General features: G+C 39.5%; 1 protein-coding gene across 1 annotated transcript in view; it reads left to right on the top strand.

The window, feature by feature from the left end:
• Positions 1-22,728, top strand: part of LOC131738038 (GRB2-associated-binding protein 2-like) — a 69,961-nt gene that overhangs the window by 31,797 nt on the left and 15,436 nt on the right. Inside the window, exon 2 of the mRNA XM_059030973.1 lies at positions 7,032-7,332. Coding sequence (XP_058886956.1) covers positions 7,032-7,332 — 301 coding nt within the window. The remainder of the gene's footprint in view (positions 1-7,031; positions 7,333-22,728) is intronic.

Raw genomic sequence — 22,728 nt, 5'->3', positions numbered from 1 at the left:
TCCATGTGCACTCTAAACTGAGCACTGAACACTGAGAGACTCCATGTGCACTCCAAACTGAGCACTGAACACTGAGAGACTCCATGTGCACTCTAAACTGAGCACTGAACACTGAGAGACTCCATGTGCACTCTAAACTGAGCACTGAACACTGAGAGACTCCATGTGCACTCCAAACTGAGCACTGAACACTGAGAGACTCCATGTGCACTCTAAACTGAGCACTGAACACTGAGAGACTCCATGTGCACTCTAAACTGAGCACTGAACACTGAGAGACTCCATGTGCACTCCAAACTGAGCACTGAACACTGAGACAAGGTAAAGAAGGCTGAGAGCCTTCCTGCGCTTTTTGACATTTAAAGAGCTTGACTGTAAACGTGGACATGCTGTGTGCTGTAGACGACAGATAAGAACCACCTGTAAGGCACAAACAGAACAGGAACAGAGGCCAGTGGCTGTTTACTCAGCTGCATAAAGACTACCATGCGCTCCACTCGGATCCAGGGAAAGCCTGAAGCCAGCTGTACAGGTGACTGTACTACAAAGGGGCTCACGTGTTCATTCTCGACCACTTTCCTGGGATGTAGCATCCACTCCCCTTCACAACTGCTGTGCGGTGCCTGTTTGCTTAGTGTGTTTGTCAATCTGTATATAAAAAGGTAGATAATTGGCTGTTGTTTTGCTGATTCCCATATCTGTCCTATTGACAAAGGATATCATTAAATAGTCACAATTCTGGTAATTGCTAACAACAATGTTATATATGAACATCACACACATACACACCTTGTTTTACATTTACTTACTATTATTGCTTAAATTGCTTTCGGTTTCTATAAGAGATCTTTGTGAATGTCTTTTATATATAAGTATAATTATTACACTGAATACAATGACAAAGACTTCTTGTCTGAACAGTACTCTAATTGTATTACTGAATTTATTTTTAAGTTTAAAATCTTTACTGTACAACAGTTGAAGTTTTACCCATTGGTGTACTTAAAATAGTAATCAATCCAAAGACAAAAGTGCTACTGGTCAAGATAAAAATAAATGTAAGAATGATGGCAGTAAAATGGTTGACTATCAGAGAGAAGCAGAGTGGTATTCATTTTTTAAAATCTCATTACATCTCGTATGGTATTTAGCAGTCAAACCATCCATTTTGTCTAGAAGCTTAAGGCATGCTGTTTCATTGTGATGTATGGTGAAACAAAAATCGAATTATTGTATTAATACAGATTGCTGTACTAGGATATGTGTTTCGTAAAAATGCCAGTAGGCCTAGATAAATTGCAAAAATGTTACCTGAATTCCACAAAGTTGCCATTCATTTCTGGGCCTCTCTCAAGCACTGCCAGTTGTGCCACAGCGCTGACACAGTCCGCTGGGGGTTGAGTTGAGATGCACAATTGGCTGAGCGCCGCTCAGGTGGGGAGGGTCTAGGTCAGCCAGGGTGTCCTCGGCTCACCGCGCACCAGCAATCCCTGTAGACTGGCCGGGTGCCTGCGGACCTGCCTGTAAGCTACCCGGGACTGCATAGTCCTCAGACGCTGTAGCTCCGAGGTGGTTGCATGTTGGGCGTGCAGAGTGAAAAGAAGCAGACGGCTGACGGCACACATTTCGGAGGACAGTGTGTGGGGTGAGCCGGGTTGAAATAAAAATAATTGGACATTTCAAATTGGGGAGAAAATAAGAAAAATAATTGGTGATTCCAAATTTTTAAAAATCGTGAGAATGCGTGGCTGTTGACCACGCATATGAGAAACCCTGTGCCGAATGTGGTCGGGGGATAAACTAGGTAATTGATAGCCAGTTAATCCCTCGGCCACAATATAAAAACAAGAACCTTTGGCTGAACAGGGAGTGTGTGTTCAGAGGCGGAACGAGAGGTGTGAGTCGTGAGACAAAAGAGTCGATATTATTAGAAAGCAGTTGCTACCCATGCTGGTTTACACCAGCACGATACTTGTTTTTGTTTCATGTATGTTTTGTATCTGTCTATTTATTTTGGCCACTGTGCCGTTTTCTTTTGGTAAAGTGTTTTGTTTCTGTTTAAACCTTTTATTTTGCAATATACCCCAGTGCTGTCTGTGTCTGTCTCCTCTGTGGTCTGACATCATCCAACAAGCCAGTCTGTGACAGTCCCCTACAGTATCCGCTGGTCCTCTGGTTGCTGGGAGGAAAATACCATTAACCCCTAGAGTTCAGTGTTTCCAGTTTGTTCAGTTTGTTTGCTGCTGAACTCAGTCACGGTACTGCACTAAGTTACACACTGTAGGAGTTTAAAAAACAAACAAGTTGCTTGTTTACATTCTACACTTGTGTTATGGATTTCTTAGATATGGGATAACCTGTTAGGCATTCCATACAAGATGCCAAACATAACATAACTGGGGTTGAGTGCCCGCTCTGGCATGTTGACACCTGTAGTAACTTTAAATAAATGTGTCTGATGTGAACCGTTGAATACCCTGTACAAGGTACATTATGAAGCACCTGTCACGCATGTAGTGCAGTTAAAACGCCCCCTGATCACACTGCAGTAACTTTATTGAGACACTAGCTGTCCCAGTGAGCCCTTTGTCCCAATGATCTACCATAATGCCAATTGAGTGGTTCTAAAATGTTCTGAACAATAAAAACTGAATAGGCCCTCACTCCCTGAGCCAGTTTACTTCAACCAAATGTGACTAGATTTTCAGTTCTGTTGTTTTTTGTCTTTCTTTTCCTGCTTTTCTCTTTCTTTTTCTTTGTCAAACTCTTTTCTACTTGCTATATTATTTGCTCACTTTATTAGCACTGTGGATTGCTGTATACACATGTACTTGTATTAATTATACAAAATGAATAAACAAAGTAAACAAATAAAAATAATGAATGCAGCATTATTAAAAGAAACTGATGCTTGTCTGGAGAGTTTGCAGTTTATTTTTTAATGTCTTCCCTGTTTAGGGAATTCCCCAGAGTTGTCCCCACGGTTACATGCTTTGTTTATGTTTCATACTGCATTTAAAATCTTCTACAAGACCTAAGGAAGTAGATGCACTTCACAGACACTACAAATAAGCTGGAAATTCAAACAATAACATCACAGTTTACACAGCACACAACACAGCACCTGCACTTCTTTCAAACAGCTCTTTCCAGACCACAGACTGTCACAAGATGTTTAACGACAACATATCTTGAAGCTAAAAGCTTTTTTTTTTTTTTTTTTTTTACCAGACTAGAAACAATTTTCTCATGAAAATGTATGGCAAAAAGGTCATAACAAGAAATTTGTAGGTGTAGTTTTTATGTTTGATTTTAAAAAGCTGGTAAATGGGGGGGGGAGGGGGTTGTAGAGAGTAAAGACAATTTTGAGTATTTTTACAGACCATGTTTTTCATGTAAAGTTGCAATTGTTTTTACTTCGAGGATTTTGGTTCTCCAGTGAAAAATTGTGTATTCTTCACAGGTGGTTGTTAAAGTAGGGAAAACGCCTCGTTACTATTACTTTGACTATATAAAAATGGCCATATATCATCATGAGCAGCACTTACCCAGTGTGTAGCATCAGAGAATTCTTTAAACAAAGCGAAGGCAGTGACAGAGTACCACAAAGTCCACTCACACTGAGGCTCCATCACCCCATTAAACTCATTTAGCCCTGAGCCTCTGGCATTTATCAGCGTGGCAGAAAATGAAATTGGAATCAACGCGGTTCGCTGCCTGTGGAAATCCTGTTTGAAAAATAAAAAAAAACGCAGTACTAGCTACTGCCACACAGTATATGCTATATACTAACTGTACAGACAAGACAAACACAAGGTATTGGGGACATTTTTTCATAGGGGTGTGCAGTGAATACATATCTCAAAGTGCAAATGTGAAGTGAAAACAAAACAAATCTGCGGAGATCTTTGCAACGGCATTCTCCTGTTGTAGGGAGCGTGTCAATATGAGTAGTTTTTGTTAGGTGGCGGACTACACATAGTGTCTGTCCCTGACGTACAGAGCTCAAAGCTGACACTTCTGCGCTATGAACCATAGCTACTGTTTCAGTTTTCACCTCCAGATATGCAGAATGACAGCCTTTTTACAAATGTAGTAGTCGCTAATTGGTTTGTTTTTTTTTTATCATTTTCTCCCAATTTAGAATAGCCAATTATTTTTTAGGCTCAGCTCACTGCTACCACCCCCGCACTTACTCGGGCGCGACGAAGACTAACACACGCTGTCCTCCGACCGCTTCTTTTCACACTACATGCAGTCACCTCAGAGCTACAGCGTCGGAGGACAATGCAGCTCTGGGCAGTTTACAGGCAAGTCCGCAGGCCAGACTACAATGGTCGCTTGTTGCACAGTGAGCCGTGGACACCCTGGCCGACCTAAGCTGGTGCAGGTCGACAGGAATGAATCCTGCCAAGGTTAACTTTCCCTTTTAAAAGTTTACCATGGTATTTGTGCATGACGTTTTTGCAGTTTTACAATGCTTTTCCCATGGTTGTATGATGCTTTATCACACTTGGCTACACTTTTACAATGTAAAACTTTTTTGCTACCAACATCCTGCAATACATGAGTTTTTTGTATTAAACCAGCAGCTGAAAAGAGCATAGTTATATAAGCTATATTAATCACTTATTAGACACTCCCCAGCTGAAGATTCTAGTATCTGCTTTTAGCAGGTATTCATTTGGACCATAAATCTGCCATAAAGGTTTGCATACTGCTATAAAAATCTATAGTGAGCAAACAAGATACTGTCTAATTGCTCTCTCGATATGCTGCCCCAAGTCCTTAAAAAGGAACAAATATCACTCAAACCACCAGACACACACGCTTACCGTACACGCACAAGCCAGCCTAGTTTTCTCATCTGTAACGTGTCCCTGAATTCCATATGATAGTATTTTTAAGCAATTTCTTTAAGTAAGGATTGCGTTGCATTATTAATAAAGGGAGTGTTTTTTCAAAGTACCCTGGATGAGTAAGAGTTTGGAATTGTAAACCATGTGTCAGCATATTGAAGGTGCTGAACACAGAGGAAGAGTTTTGTTGGAGTGAGGCCGGCCTTGTCGCATACTGTGACCTGAACTTGTCATATTCCATTCTTGCCTGTGTCTGAGGTGGATGTGTAACTCAACTACAGCAGCTGAAATAAGACAAGGTTGAAGACTTATTTGTGTTTCTACAGCACAGAGGGAATTACAGAACTCAAAATATGGAATATCTCTAGGATATGTAAGATGTGTAGAAATGGTTTTATATAATATTTGTACAGTTTTGTATACACTGTGATGTAGGATGAGACTGTCAGCTGGGGATCAGGTACCTGAAAACATCATAAACCAGAAAAACATTCTGAACATTGAGGACTTTATGGGTCATTCTGACTACCCTAAATCACAGGGGTAATAATTAAAGATAGACGCCATCAATAACTATAAAAGTGTGGAGTAATGTGGAGTAATACTAAAAGAAACTAGAAAATTGGAAAAACCAGCAAAACTTTTCTAGAAAAGTTTCAACTGTGCGGAGAGCTGTTGAGACATATAAACTAAAGGCCAAGCATTGTAAATGTTGGAATGAATATTTTCCTTTGTAAAAATGTATATGGTCATAACCCAGCTCCGTGAAGTTGGCCCCCCTACAAACAGCACAAACGATGTCCCATACAGGAAAATGTTGACCTTAGTCCCAAGACCACATGAAGGTGGAGGGGTTAGAAAGTCTAAAAACCTGGCTTAAAAAATCCCTATGGCAACCACAATTAGGCAGTTCAACATTTAGAGTCAAATACAGTATGACATAGATTAACTAGTATCTAGGACAAGCCCTTTATGAACCCAGCGATGGCTGGAATGAGCCAGATGAACTGTGTAAAACCAGCTACAAATACAATAGATAGACATCACATTCCAAGATTGTGATCAATTTAAATACTTATCTGCCAACCTAATTTGATCAATGCTGGTGGCAAACAGGTACAGTTCACTAATCTGTGTTTTGGTTTTCAAATATCCAGAGTATTTATAGTAGAACAAAGCTGCTTGAGCACATGACTTTCCACTCACTGTCACCCGCTGACTCGCTCGCTGACGGTCGGGGGTGCCTCCCCTTTTACTCCTCGCTGATTGAAGGATAAGGTAACCCTGCAGGTGTGTTTGCCACAATGAGTTCAGTTGTTACCAAGGATAGAGAAAGCTGTTGTTGTAGCAGTTGCTGCTTCTATTTAGACTGTGTTTGGTTAGAAGAAGAACATGGAATTGATATTAGAGCAGGAAGTGCAATGCCGATCTCTGGAGGTGTATTTTCAACACCTCCTGCAATGCTAAGCCCCCCTTTCCTTTTGTTTCAGTTTTGTGTGTTTAAGAGATGGTCATGTGCTGCTTTAGGCCACAGCAGCTTGAATGTTATTCTCTAATTGATAACAACACTAGATTGTCTAAGTCTTATCTTCCTTGCAGGTGTACAGTAGTTTTCAGTAATTCTGTAATTACTGCAATAAATGATACGTCCCGTACGTTTTAGAGTAGAAAGGCAACAGACGCATTATAAGCCGTTGTTAAAATTGAATTTGTTTAACAAAAATGATTCATTTTTCCTTACTGAGCTTTGAGTAAGTAGTGACAGTATCATGTTTACATTTGTCTCATAGAGACAAGGAAAGGGATTGCGTGCCTACAGCTTAATGTCTGGTGGGGGCGTGTAAGCAATATGCTTTCTGATAAAGTAGAGCAGATAGAAGGCTAAACTCTGAAAGTATGCAAGAAAGAGACACTAAGGAATTGTTTTTAGTTCAACATTAAACATGATTGTGGATGCTGCAACAGATATACAGTAGAGCATGTGTGACCTGACAGCCAATAGACCATTGCACTTTAAAAACTGCCCCATTGGTTAATAATATCTCTCTCAGTTAAGAGGGGTCAAAAGCACAGTTTTCATTTGAATATAATGTTATACTAGTTAAGGAATGTTAATATGATTGTGTATTTAGGCAGTAGATAACCCTGCCCTGCTGCTTGTCTCTTCTGCAGGCGTGGAAGAAGCGCTGGTTCATCCTTCGCAGCGGGCGGATGAGCGGGGATCCAGACGTGCTCGAGTACTACAAGAACGACCACTCCAAGAAGCCCATCCGCGTCATCGACCTGCACTGCTGTGAGCAGGTGGACGCCGGGCTCACCTTCAAGAGGAAGGAGTTCCAGGACAGCTTCGTCTTCGACATCAAGACCTCCGACCGCACCTTCTACCTGGTGGCCGAGACCGAGGACGACATGAACAAGTGGGTGCGCAGCATCTGCCAGATCTGCGGCTTCAACCAGTCCGAGGAGAACAACGGTATATCTGCCTGCCCGGTCCAGACTTAGGAACACGTTCAATTCAGTATCACGGTGAAAAGCACTTTCCCTAGCTGAGGAATACTATCTCTCTATCTATCTGTCTGTCTGTCTGTCTGTCTGTCTGTCTGTCTGTCTGTCTGTCTGTCTGTCTATCTATCTAGCTATCTTTCTAGCTATCTATTTCTATATCTATCTATCTACTGTATCTATCTGTCTGCCTGTCTGTCTGTCTATGAATTTTTAAATAGTGACGTAAAATTAATAAGACGCGAGCCTTCCTCACTGATATGAGTATTTGGTCCTTTCCCATGAAAATTAGGGAGTGGCACCCATTATGTGTCAATAGCAAAAAGAGAGGCACAGCAGTGATACTTGTATAACAAGAAAATAATTCATTTTTGTGGGGTGAGGAAGTGAAATGATTTTTTGAAGCAGTAGCATGTTGGCTAAAATGTAGCAAGACTGGAGTGACTGCAACCATATCTGTGCTGTGAAACTCTGGTAGAAATTGATTTCGATGTTTCCCTGATACATTTGGAGTAACACTGAGTGTAGTGGGTGATATAGACACAGATTGTGTTTTGACAACTATATTATATTACTTTTGTTTATGGTAGCAGTATGTGAATGTACTGTATTATAAGTTAGATTAATCAGGCAATTTCAGTCTTGGATGTCTATTGAACTATTGGTTAAAATAAATAACTTTACATTTTGTAACATGGCACACCACTATAGACCCACTTCCTGTGCAGCAGGTATCAGGAACTGTATGTGCAGAAAATGAAGTTTTAGTTGGGGTCCTAATTACTGTTGCACAGAGTCTGAGTCTACATTGGTAAAGCCTGGGTGCTTTGACAAAATAATGCAAACCTGCTGACTGAATAACGCAAGATTAATCTGTAATAAAATGTCACTCAGCATTCTCTCTTGACAGTAATGTCTATGAATTCTGTGCACCATGCCTGACCAGCACCATCGCCCCTTTCCCTCCACAAGCATTACATTCACGTAAACAAGTTTAAAAATAAACAAGTTCATAAAATGTCATAGTTATTTAAAATAACAAAATAGAATAAAAGACTGCTGGGGGTGGTCTTGCACATACTTGAAACCTTTCTCATCCCCATTCATACAACACATTCAATACTCATTTCCATAAATAGACAGATAATGAAAAAAGGTTTTCCGTAGACCCCTTGCTTTTCTCTCCCACCGGCCCAGCTAATTAGGTCACAAAAGGAATAAGCAATGGCAATCTGCTCTGTCCATAGGGTTCTGTTGCTGCCGGTCATTAGTAGGACACACTCCAACTAGGCTGGCTCAGCATGAATGCCTCAAATGAGCACTCTGGGAAGTACATCCCATTTCTACGGAAAAGAAAACTAAAACGAAAAGCTCCACAGGGACTTGATTAATTCATGTGTTGTTAGTCCTCACTGTGGAGCCCTCGCTGTGGTCTTTGCCAGCACAATCAAGCCCACAGCAAACCTTCCGAGGCCCTGTGCTAACAGATAATACAGGGCCAGAGAGAAAAGGAGGCAAATTCATTTGAACCCCCCCTTTAAGGTGTATTACTGGTTACCTTTATTTATAACTTGTTCCTCAAATCAAAATCAAAAGTTGATTGCAAAAAAAAAAAAAAATGGAATTCTTACCGTGGTTGCACAACTCAATTTACTTTGAAAAGAAAGACTGATATGAATTTGCTGTGCCTATAATTCATTTGATTGCTATCACAGGCAAAACAATTGTACTTTTACCTACTTATAGAGCTCTAAATAGCCAAAGGACCTGGTTACCTGTATGATATGCTGCTGTTCTGTACTCTCACTGTAAATAAGGTCATCAGATGGCTCTCCCCTTCAGCTTGGCCCTCTCCCAGGGTGGCAGCTTTCAGTAATCCAAGCCCATCCTGCTCAGCAATGTTTTCCAGGAGATGTCCAGTTCATCCATTATCTTTAGAATGTCATTCCTCTCTCATCGTAGCACTTGATTTCCTTCATTTCGTGGTGTTGTTTCCACGTGCCACCCCTTGTGATGAATAACTATGAAAGGCGCTATATAACTTTGCATTGTATTGCATTGTAACAGCTCCAAGGTTGCCTGACGCTCCAGTGATAAGCAAGTTGGCACTCCAAAGCACAGCCTGCCCTCCTGCCTTAAGGGAGCCCTCCTGTTGGTCTTTAAGAACAAAGGAAGTCTGTCTGTAACCAAAGTCAGACTCACAAATACAGCAATTGTTCTGTTGTTTGTCAATATGCAACTGTTATCAGCTCACAGGAAGCAGTGATTAGAACCGTGTTCCTTTTTTTGCATTTAAATGACCAAGTACAATGTTAGCATACAGGTCACTTCTTTAGTTGTGCCACTACCAGTGGTAGTTATGAATAATATGTCTGCACCTTTCACCCTTTATGTATTTTTACACTATATTTAGCAGCTACTGTACATTGTGTATCCTGTTCAAAGTAGGCTGACAAACGGGATACTTTTAGTAATGGACAACAGTATTGCACATATTGTATTTGCAGACTCCCAGGATAGTTACACTGGAGCCCTCAATGCCAGCTTTGCGTGTCCCAGCGGTGGCCAGTGACTCTCCAGGAAGGTGCTACAGCTACTTCATGTTTTTCTTTTTTTAGTTAGCTACCAGAAGAGAGTTAAACAGAGCAGTGGAAGTTTTCAGAACTTGGAACAGTTATGAAGCCATGAGCAGTAATCTTTTTTTAATTGTTATTATTTCATTTGAGTAAGTATAGCAGGAAAAGCATCACCACATCTAATAGGTCTGAAAGGTTCGATTGTGTTGTTTTTTTTTTAATTCTTTTTTTTTGTAAAGACAGAATTGTGTTGGCCTTTGCCCGTCATCTTCAGTACAATAGAAACTGTTGTAGTAGAGAACCACAGAGGGCCTTGTTTTCGAGACTGGCGCGTTAACAATATAAAAAGCGTTTGATTTCCTGGGGCATCCTGACAGCCCCTATTCTCTAGTGTGTTCTTTAATACATTTCACAGTGAAAAAGACGTCATTTCTGCTCAATAATGGAAAAGACCTTCAAAGAGAGAAATACAGGCTTTATCTGTTGATACGCAGGGTTCTACGTCATGGGATGGAACATTTGGTTGCTGGGAGACAGTACCATTATGACAACTTCCACCCAAAAAAATTGTTATAACATAAAATGCTACAGACTATTTTTGTATGTTTTTATCTATGTTGTAAAATGTGAAGACCCCTATACATTTTTTATTGTAGTCTAGAAAAAGGCATTCCAGGAGTTAAAATGCTAAATGCTGATGTCATTTGTCCAGCCTTCTGACCTCATAAGGAGTTTCCATTTGTTTAATCATTATATCTGTCCGCTTGTACACAAATGACTTTTAATCTCTACTAGCTTGTGCTGGAATTGACCCAGCAACAGGACAGAAAAGCTTCATGTCCCATTGGCATAGACAAGATTCTAAGCCACCTAGACCCCTGTCTGTGCTACTTTAAGGTTTCATTAAATTAAATTCTAATCTCATTATACAGTACTGCACTTCTGATTAATAGCGTGCCTCTTATAATTAATTTATTCTGACTGACTGTCTTCTTTCTTTGCTATCCATTTTCTGGTCCCTGCTTCAGGCCTGCAGGTGAACATAACTCTCCTTCAAGACATGAACAATAGATATAATTCACTACACACATTTCATACTCGAATATTGAGCCTCCTCACTAATCAGATATTCTCTGGTTTGCTTGCCAGCAACCTTTAAACTAGAGCACACATTTACTGGTTAATTATCTTTTGTTTTATAAAAACCCAGGACAGTTTTACAGCAATTCGATTTTAACTGTACTGCTGACATTAGTTAAACAAGATACCTTTACAATTGTACAAACCGTGGCTTACCGCTGGTTGCTTCTACTGTCTAAAATATTAGCAACAGGACATTGAGCAAAGATCAAAGATTTCCAATAAGAAGATACATGTGGCAGCTTATTTCTAGTAACCATTTGCTTGTTTTTAGGTAATTAACTGTCTCCACTAGTTCTGTTGCTTTTTATTTGTCTGCAGTCTGAGATATGACACACTCTTTTAGTCACTTTCTCAATCAAGGCAATTGGAAAGACCGATGACAGATGAAGACCGATGAATTTCCCTGTGACAGCAGTGACACCACTGGGTCCTTTCACCTAGCTGAAATACCTGCAATCTATCCTACAGATGATACAGCAACACAACGGGGTCTATTTTAATTATCTAAATAGCAGTGGATCTAAATACCACCACCCTTCAACTCTGCTGCGTTTCAATGCTGCTTGTGTTTTTTTCCCTCAGATGTCATTCACTGACACCCTTTCTAACTTAGGTCCACATTAGACAGTGGTATTAACACATCTGCCTCTGCTTAGATCATTAAATAGACAACAATGTTTTGAACTTGAATAGAGCGTGGGCAGTTCCAAAGTGATTCCGCACACGTGGCTTACTGAAATGTTCCAGCTGGCAGTTTAAACAAGTTCCATCTGATTTGGCTGCTGAAAGTATCCTCTTATACAATATTTCCAGGAACATTAGTAAATCTTAGACCCTGTGTGCGGTCCGCCATGTTTTACAAGCGGTTTGCAGTATTTACAGTGGTTCTCTCCTGTAATAAATGTCAATGTTCTGCTATGTTATTCTTTGGTAAATTTTTCCTTAGTTAAGTTAATGTTGCTTGTGCCCCAGCCGGTGGATTTACCTGCAGGGCACAAGCTTCCTTTCCCATTACACTTGCTCCTATTTCAAAAGTCAAACATACTCATCATGCTGCCACCACATCAGCAGAATGTAATCAATGTAATGAACAATGTGAGGAACCTTAAAAAAAGAGGATTCCGGGGTGGCTCATCCGGTAAAGGCGCTCCGCGTGGAGTGCAGGATGCGCTCTATAGCCTGGAGGTCGTCAGTTCGAGTCCAGGCTATTCCACTGCTGACCGTGGACGGGAGTTCCCAGGGGGCAGCACAAGATTGGCTGAGCACTGCCCGGGGGCGGGGGGGGGGGCTTAGGTCAGCCAGGGTGTCCTCAGCTCACCGTGTACTAGCAACCCCTGTAGACTGGACGGGCACCTGCGGGCTTGCCTGTAAGCTGCCCAGAGCTGTGTTGTCCTCTGACACTGTAGCTCTGGGTTGGCTGCATGGTGGGCCTGCAGAGTGAAAAGAAGCAGTTGGCTGACGGTACACGTTTCGGAGGACAGCGTGTGTTCGTCTTCGCCGCTCCCGAGTCAGCACAGGAGTGGTAGCAGTGAGCTGAGCCTAAAATACAATTGGATATTTCAAATTGGGAGAAAAACAGGGTAAAATCAATTGGCAACTACTAAATTATTAAAAAAAGAGGATTCCCTTGTTTCCCCACATAATATTTTTGCTATCTTTTACCTACAACATTAATATTTTCACAATTAGCTTTTTATAAAAGCCCTATAGAATACAGAAAAACGATTGATACAATTGAATGGAAAGTAGAAACAGGCCGGTGGTGATTCATTGCAGTCACTGTGGATATGTACCAGTTTGAGGACTGCCTGCTGTAAATATGTACTTTGCACCATTTGGTCCTGACTCCAATAACACTTCTTGACTTCTGCACCTTAGAGGTTCGGCTCTAAAGGCAGGGCTCCTGTGTATAAATGTATAGTAGTAGTGTTAATGGGGGGTTACAAGAGGGTTCATGATGAGCACAGAATCTCTTAACAGACCGTGAGAAAGCTGTTTTGTGCTCCAGTGCAGTGATGAGAAACTCATTCCACATGTTTCTGGCAAAAAGCACAAGATGAGACCCTAGCCTGACCCCCATCTCCACTGAAACTGCAGAACTAACACAGCTGCCTACACACCCACTAGTGCAGGCATATAAAGAAAGGACACATACTACAGTATATAACACTGACTGGGGAATTTTAAGGACCGTTCCCACTAGTTCTCTTTTAATGTAATTATTTTTTTTCCGTTTTGGTCCATCTATTTTATGAATGCGTTTCGTTAGGAAACCCCATGCACTGTAAAGATCCTTTCAATAGTGCACTCCCCAATGAACACCTGGCTCTCACTGTGATACGTGCTCCAATAAACACACAGTATGGATGTTAACAAAAAATCAGTCACTGTGCTATACAACATACGCCCCCAAACAACTGCAAATCACATGGTCTTACTAGGGACCTATTGCATAGTGCAGCTATTCTGACCTGGGTCTCATACCCTTCAACTGCTTATGATTCAATGTGACATTGAGCTGCCCGGTATGCACACTTATTCATTCCCAGTCACACTGACCACTATATATTGATACGCTAGTATTGTAATGAATCAAAAACTCATGAAGGTTGATTTAGCCATTTAGGAAATAATTGAAGTCTCTGTTGTGGTGCTATTGTTAGTAGCCAAGGCTATTAGGAATGTTGTGGTATGTTGCACTCAATTTAAAAGCAAGGTGAATTAAGCAGTGATGTATGTGCCACTGTAATGGCATTGCATCTCTTTATAGCTGTTGCTAGTAATGCATGAAAATCAGACAACTGCATTCATCTTCCCAGCAATGCATCTTTGCTATTCCATCACCCCAATGTGTAAAATTCGACCTTGTTAAAGGGATACCATGGTCTATTTTTTTTGCACTTTACTCCTGTCTGACCTTCTCTGTTTCCATTTTCCGTTCGATTTTGAGTCATTTAAAATTGCCAAGTGCTCCACCCTCAATTCTTGCCTGAATGGAAGTCTGTGGAAAGTAAACAGTAAAATTTACCATTATTGTGTGGGGAGATATATACCGGGACTGTCAAATAAATGAAGCTGTTGTGAAGCTGTGCTGGGTTTTTGTAAACCAGATGGACTAGTAGCCTACACTACAATGGTAATGCAATGGTTATTTACTAAGGCATTGCAAGGGCAGCTAATGATATAAGCCGTTGTAGCATGTCAGTGCCAGTGAGATACTCCACCATTTCCACAATCTATTAAAACTGTAGTAATGCTAAGGTCTTCAAGGGTTTTCCCCTGATATCCCAATGTTATTGTTAAAACTAGGTAATGGTAACAAAACCAGTACATGTCTGTTCATATTCCCTACTGTTGCTAGGCACCAGAAAGCCTGATGAGGTAGTGTAGTGATGTGGGAGTGGCCTGACCTGTCTTGAAGCAAGGATTGACAGTTGGGCCTAGAAGGCTGCCAGAAGAATGTCTGTTCTGCTTGCTAATGAAAACCCAACTGAAGTTTATGTTGGGTGAAAAGGTGTTTGTGTCCAGTGCTCAGGAGTACAGCTTCCAGACATAACGTCTAAGGCTGGGCCTCTGTAAGCAGCAACAACATGTGGCTGTCCTTGGATTCATTAATCTTTGCACCATACTGTAGTTATCACAACAAGCTGTCTTTTGGGATTCAAAATAGCATAACCACTATAACTTAAAAATCTGGTATATTCCCAGATGCCTAAAAACTTAAAATGCTTGTTATTAGACCTAACAGTCTCTATTAATTTGTTTTTGCACATTACTCCGGTCCTGAAACGTTTGCATTGGCTTCCTGTCCAGTCCTGTGTTTCCTTTAACATATTACTGTTGACCTACAAGGCTTTGTACGGTCAGGGTCCTAGTTATATAATGGACCTTCTTAGCCCTTACATCCCTGGGAGGCAGCTTAGATCCTCTCACTCTGGATTGTTAAAATGCATGCTTCCAAAACGTGTTACACTCGGAGGGCGTAGTTTTAGCTGTGTTGCTCCTTTTCTTTGGAACTCACTACCAACCTTTATTAGAGAATCTACAATATTAGCTCAGTTTTAAAGACGCACTTATTTTCCGCTGCTTTTTCTTAAACTCTTTCTTTACTGCAGTCTGCAATGTTTTTTATAATATATTGTACCTTGATGATTGATTCTATTTTTCTATTTATCTATTTTATTTTATTGTATTTTATTTATTTATGGATTTATAGAATTTTCTTTAATTAATTGTTGTTGATTGTTTTGTACAGCGCCTTGAGACACCTTTGTGTGAAAGGTGCTAAAATAAATGAAAGTTATTATATTATTATTTTAATTTTTTTTGTTATCGGAAATGGTAGCACATGTTGAAGCCACAAAATAATTTGTATTGTGTTTGTATTGTTTCCACACCACTTATGTGCTTACAGTATTCAGGAAATAACATAGGCAAACCAGCTGCTAATAACTGTAGGGTCAGCAAATTATTCACAACAAATGGTGTAAATAATAGTTTGGCAGTGTTTTTAACAGCACATTTTCTTGTAGCAGTCTGCATTATTTTCTGAAAGAAATAAAGATGTTAACCTCTTAAGATGTAACCTCTTGCTTATGTTTACTATGTAGCATCAACTTTAATACCCTTTTTTTAAAAAAGGGTATCAAAAGCTTACATATACAGTACAAAGCCTTTAATATGTTTGTTCTGTATACTCAATTCCTAATATGAGCCGTATAGTTCATGAACTGTTTACATTACACCGTTAACAAGCACAACATAACTATGCATGCAGCCTAAATAAAAACGTGAAGCTAGCCTAAATACAGTTTCTAACAATAGGCACAGCGACCAGGACCTAGCAGTGTGCTCTATCCTCCTGCTGCCTCTTGTTATCCAAACTGACACAAAGTGGTGTAGTGTACAGTAAAAGCAGCAGCAGTGGCCCATATTGACGTTCTGATTTCTCAGTCAGTCACGACCTCCTGGGACTCTCTACAAGGTTAGCCAAGGGCAGCGGACCAGGCCAGCTCCGCACTGATGGGGATGGTTGCTAAGCTTGCTCTCGTGTTTTCCTGTTTGTCCTTCACAGGCATTGATTTTTGTTAAAATAACTGAGACCTTCTAATGCATTGAGGTCAGACTGCTGCTGATCCCATGTAGCGATCCCGGCTGCTCCATTTTCAGTGTTTCTCATGCTCCTTTGGGGGTCGGTGAAGGGAGTATCATGCTTTCTGACAACGCTCATATTTCTAAATGGTTTTTATAGCCCACAGATAAGTAGATCATTAGGATGAGACATGCTATGCAGGGCGACATGAGGGAGTAACACAAATACCATTTACTGTACTGGCATGTTGTTTTCGCAAAGCTTTTCAGTAATTCTATATTTACTCTCTTTCACTAACTTTAGTGTTTTCTATATTTTAAGGGATTCTGGGAGTTTGCTTTTGAGGCGTACTCCTTAAATCTCTGTGTTACAAGGTATGTGGTTAGTGAAAGGATTTGACCTAATTGTTTGTCATATTTTTGGACTAAAGCTGTCAAAATCTAAAACCATAACTTAATTACTTACAGTAATTGCACAAATGGTGACATGGAAAGTTATGTACGGAGATATACCACTACACAGTAACCTGTTACCCGCTGGAACCCAGTGGCTCTTGAATCATATGTAAATGTGGTTTATTTTTTGGTGGAAGAAATGTTCCACCATATATCATCAAAGTTTAGAATTCTAACTATCATTTGCCATCATCATTGACTATTCTACCTTATAAAATGGAAAGTATTCCATGGGAATCATCCCCATTGTATCCATACAACCAAACTCAGGTATATCTACAGAATATAAATTAGTAGACTTGTCAGCAGTTTTTAACTGCAAATACTGTACTGTACATACTGAACGTGGGTCGGAGCTGTGACTCAACACACAACCAAGCATTATAGCCAAACATAGTACCTCTCTCTGTATCATATGTAACTGAGGTTATGGGCGTTGAATCCAACAACTTCTATCAGCTTGGGATCTGAACCTAGTGTGGCCCTACAGTAGATACAGCAGAAACTGTTGGATGAGTGTTGCCATTTTCTGTCTCACATTTTCCATCTGAATAGTCTCAGTAGATACTGGTTACAGCAGAATCGGTTGTCTGTAATACACACAGTAATATTCCTTTAAAAAGGAACAGCCCACACAACTGTATAATTCAGTTGAATCTATCACTTTTGGCTACGAGTGAACTTGGCCTGAGTGCTGGCCGTAGTGACCATGGAAGATGTTTGAATGGGGCTGCACAGCTTTATAAAGTGTCAGCAGACCAGATGCTTTATGGGCGGGGATCCCTTTGTTTCATCACTTTATCCAAGAGGTGCAGCATTTAAGGAGGTTTACAGCTGTCATTTTGGCCATTGGGTGTAGAAAAGACAGATAAAAGGGAGGAACATTTCCAGAGAATCAGGGTTGCAATGGGTTTCTTTCAAGAAATAGTCAGGATGCAGCTGCTTGAAAGCTTATTTTCAGTTTAGTAATATTGTTGTTTTTTTTTGGATATACTCAAAAGGTTTAAATTATTCAAAAATAATTTATTTCACAACGTTTCAGACAAAAGCCCTTCTTCAGTTGTGTTGAAAGAAAAAAAAGAAAACTATACATATATATATATATATATATATCTTTAAAACCAATTAAAGATATATTAAAGGCTGACAGATCTTCAGTCTTGCTCATCATGACTTGAACTGAATTGTAGTAGGGAGGCATAGCATTTATATATTACAGAGTATGAGGCCTATTCATTGATCGAACGATATCAGATCTAAATATTTCCGTCCTATAACCCATTAAAATAGGACCCTTTCATGGGGTTTAAACATACAGACACAAAATACACTAAAGACACTATTAGATGTTTGATTTGCATAACCTTGTGGCACGGATGACTTGAGTGGTGTGTGTGGGTCAGGTTCAGGATCCTGTCACACCTTGATCTCCAAAGAACCCTATTAATGTCATCTAACCATGACTGTAATTACACATAGTGTCTGCTATGTTTATTATCATCAAATAGTTAATTTAAATGTCCCCACATATTGGATGCACATGTAAAAGAAGGCATGCCGTTGTCATGTATTTAATGTGGTTATTTAATGTAAATAGCATCAGACTGCTGTTCCACTACAGTCACATTTTAGCTTCTCTGAAGGGATTGCCCTTTGTTTTATCAGCCTGTTGATTTTTCACGGCAGATTTTTGCATAAATACCAGTTGTCATCTTTTTTACCATTGTAAAAGCACAACAAAGCATGGAAAACCATGGAGAATTCCCATCTTAAGCATACTAAGTGTTGCCATGTGTAGTACAATTAATATTATACAGTACACTAATAAGCTTACAAATTGACATATTTAGAAATTCTAACAAAATACTTTTAGAATACTAGAATATCTCTATATCTCAAATACCTCTATTTTACCTAAACAGCGTATGTGTGGAGATCAGTTGTCACTGTTTAGATCAACTGAATAGGCTCCACAGACATGCACATTGTTTATAAATATTACCCAAGCAGACTGCTGTATACTGGGCAATGCTGACATGAAAAATAAGTAAGCTAATAATCTTACGCAAAGTTTACACTGCTAAATATTTCACATTTCCAGTTATATAACACAGTCTCATCTCATAGCTGAACAAAATCAGTTTGTGTTTGTTTATCTTATTTTACTCCCCCACAAGTCTCAAGTTTTTGTCTTTAGCTTTAAGTGACCATAAGAAACAGCAGGCATCCATGCCAGATCCCACTCTCTGTGGTTAGGGGGGCTGTGTGTGAACAACACTCGCCTACAACATGAATTACAACTTTCAATTACTTCTCACTGAAACCCATCATGCAAGCTGATGATTATAATTAAGGCATTCACTTGGGTTCTCATAAGGGTATTTGTGGTCGATTTGGGTGGATCCATCATTGTTAATTATATACTGAACAGTATGAGAAACTAAACTAAAATTACTGCTTTTCATCTCTGCTTTGATTCATTTCATATTGTGTTCAGAAATGATCTGCTGGTTTGTGTAATTGATGGACTAGGGAATTCAATTTTTTTCTGTGTGGTATGGTTTATCACTTTCTGAATGCCTTTTGTTTCCAGCAAGATACGCGGAAATCAACTGTTAAAAATATGTTTTTTCTTTGTCCTTTTTAATAAGTGGCCTATTTACTGACATACAGATCAAAGGAAACATGCAAGCAGCCTAAATTTAATAAGTGCCTTACTCCATCATCAATTCTTTTAAATATACAAAAAGTTTTGCATCACCTAGAATTTTAGGATTCAGAAATAAGAAAAACTGCAAAGCGGTATGCAATTCAATATGTTAACGTAACATTATTCAGCAGGTTTCATTCGACTTTGTGAAGTAAAATTTGTTAATTTTATAGGGTGATGTAAAACCTTTGGCCATATCTGTACTTATTTAGTGACACAACAATGCCTTTCACATTGTGTGAGAATGTGAGTACCCTATTGGTATTACAGAGTGCTGAGGCAGTATTTTATGTATTTTTTCCAGTCATTGATTGGCTTCTATTGATCTCTGTTTTGTCTGATTTCCTCTGCACCTAGAATTGTAATAAATCAAAAGTTGGAAAATGATATACTGAGCCTAAATTCTGTCATTTGTAGAAATGAATCGCATTTATTCTCTTCCTTTTCATTTCCGCTTGATTAACAACCCTGTCTGAGATTAATATAACCCCTAAAACATTTTAATAACACCTAACTCTTGTAAATAAATGTAGTATCACAGGCCAGTCACAAGTATTGTTTTACTCCACTGTTTTTCCAGGGCACAGAAAAATCAGTCACACTTTTCATGTTTTCCTGCTGCTCACCCCTCACCTACAGTACAAAAAAATGAAACAGAAAATGAATAAGCATGAATGTATCTTTGTGAGCATCAAGCTTCACAAAAACACAACAACCGTGTTACAAAGTTCAAGGTAATAATTCATGTCTGTTGTAATGATCTCGATGCAACTCACAACTGAACACATACTTAGTGGATTTTAAAATTCCCAAAGGGAACATGCTTTGGTACTTTGTGAAGGCTACCACACTCTCTCTCACAGAAGGCAAACATGACTGGTAGTAGTTAAAAATAATTTTTAAAATGCACTTTGAGTTACTGCTTAGGCTTCACTTCCTAAGATTCAAACCGCAGCAAACTTCTGTTACTAATGCTCAGGCAAGCCCTTAAAAATTGCCATAGCCTGACATGCAATAAATGTCAAGATTTACGCCTTAGTAATCAAAGCTTTTACATAACTGACTTCTAGACACACTATATTTGTATAACAGTGTTTTTTTTTTTTTTATTACAGTACAATACATTCCAGATACATTTTGGGGGGTTTGCTTGAACTATGAAGTCATAATAGTTTTACATACTGTGCTTCTTATTTTCAAAGCTTTTTGGTAAATCTGGAAATTTAAAAAAAATAAAAAAGCAAATCATATTTTTGCATGTTTACATATGTAAAGCATAACACCATAATTTCACTGAGCAAAACAGAACATTACATTTAATTGGAAATGCAAAGTAAAGCAGATTTATACTTACATTAAGTCGTAACAACTTATTCTTAAACTCTTCTTACCAAGTCTTGAAACTCAAGGCTGTAGGTCAGGTTGTTAACATTATAATAACTGTAAACAAATCAAGTTATGTTTTGTAAAACTCTTGCCACTATTACAGTTGGCCCCCCTGGTGGTTTTGATAACACTATTGAATGACCTGGTTTTGACACAGGTGGCACTGGCTGTTATGCAATTATCATACCAGAAGAAGATTTTAATGAAAGCAATGTGGAATAAATAATCAGCTGTATTTTCTCATTTATTTGTGCTGTAGTTTAATGCTATGATCTCCTGGTGCCAAGTTATTTCCAATTACAGTAGATCTTTCATGCAATGTGGGTTACAGTGTGTAATTACAATACTAAAGGTGCCATGCAATAACAATTATGAACCTTTTAGAGTACCATGCATCATTTTTACTGTACACCTGTTTTGAGTTTTCAGTAGAAAACACTCTAGCTGTGTAACACTGCACTACACCACCACAAGAAATACCATTTATTCAGTTCTCCGGGATCCTCATGCAATGTGATAGCTGAATCCTACTGGTTGGCTGTACAGTACAGCAATGCCATTCAGCTACTGGGCTTGCAAAGTGTGTCGAATAATTGAACGCACTCTGAAGGACCCTCTAATTGTGGATCCTAATGGTACAGAGGAGGTCTCCTGAGTCTTTTGGAGGTGTCTCCACCAACCAAAAAGGAATCCATTCTCAGACCTAATGAAGCAGATCGGTTTCAGCTCTCCAGACTAATGCTTTCCCAGAGCTCAGGTAAGAGCCAGGGGAGTATGATGGTAATTATTATTTTTTTTAAATCAATACCCCTGTCAATGGATTGGGCTCCCTCGGGAAGATAAGAGCTTTTACTGCATTTTGCAGATCGAGTCAGTGGTGTATCTGTAGCCATCAGAACACCAGACACAGATAACAATGGAATAATAAAGCTGGGTTCAAAGAGACTTGTTCTCTGTTCTGGGGCCAGCCACCACTGGTTTATGAAACACAACACAATGTCCCTTTGACATTTCTATCACTGGTGCAGATCCCTCAGTTCACTTTCATGTTCCTACTCGTGCTAGTTGACGTCATGGTGCGCTCCTTTTCTGCCTCAGGGCACCTGAGACCTAATTTGTCTGACCTCGTTGGATCAGTCCAATTGTTGTCATTATTCATTTTACTGTGTGTAGGCCTGTTCTGTTCAAATTGACATCTGCACTGGATAAAGGATAGTCCATGTGTGGTCTCTTACCAATTTATTTGTTAATTCAAAGCGTTTACGCCATTAACAAGAAGCAGTTACAAAAGGATGAGTTTAAGGCAGTTTACGAGGGGCACCACTTACAGTTATAGCCAATAGCGTTGCATCACCCTATAGAATTCATTCATTTTGCTTCATAAAGTCTGATGAAACCTGCTGAATAATATTATGTTAACATATTGAATTGCATACGTAATTTTCCATATACTTAACTAAAAAAATGACAGAAATCAAAAAATGTGACATTTCGAAATACTGTACTACTATTATGGCTTCCAGTAGACTTTTGCGATATCATTTTATAGTTTCTTTGATTGCATGATGTTAAATAAAATCTCTCAGGTGGAGAAGTCCTGTGAGGTATACATGTGGGTGTAGCTGCTGTCCCATCAATTCTAGAATATTGGGGATGGTTTCCTGCAGAATTTCCTGCAGAGTTGACGTGAAGGTTTTAATACTGTACTTATGAGTGCACACAGCTATTAAGGGTCAGTGCACAATCTCCATCACGGATCACTCCAGGGTGTGCTTTGAGATCTGCTAATGCAGGATTTCTTAACCTTCGGTTCCTTGCTCTAACATCAGGATTCTAATAGATATTATTCCCTTGTACATGCTAGAGCTTGTTGGCTTATGCAGAATAAAACGCCTGTAAAAGCTTTCTCAAGTAGTACTGGGAATGATGTGAAGAACAAGGGTATGCAGAAAACTCATTACTTGTATTCATACTGGTATTCATACTCAAAGGCGTTGTGCTTGTA

The sequence above is a fragment of the Acipenser ruthenus genome, chromosome 9 (genome assembly GCF_902713425.1).
Source record: "Acipenser ruthenus chromosome 9, fAciRut3.2 maternal haplotype, whole genome shotgun sequence".
In the NCBI taxonomy this organism is placed as follows: Eukaryota; Metazoa; Chordata; class Actinopteri; order Acipenseriformes; family Acipenseridae; genus Acipenser; species Acipenser ruthenus.
This window is presented reverse-complemented; position numbering and strand designations above follow the sequence as displayed.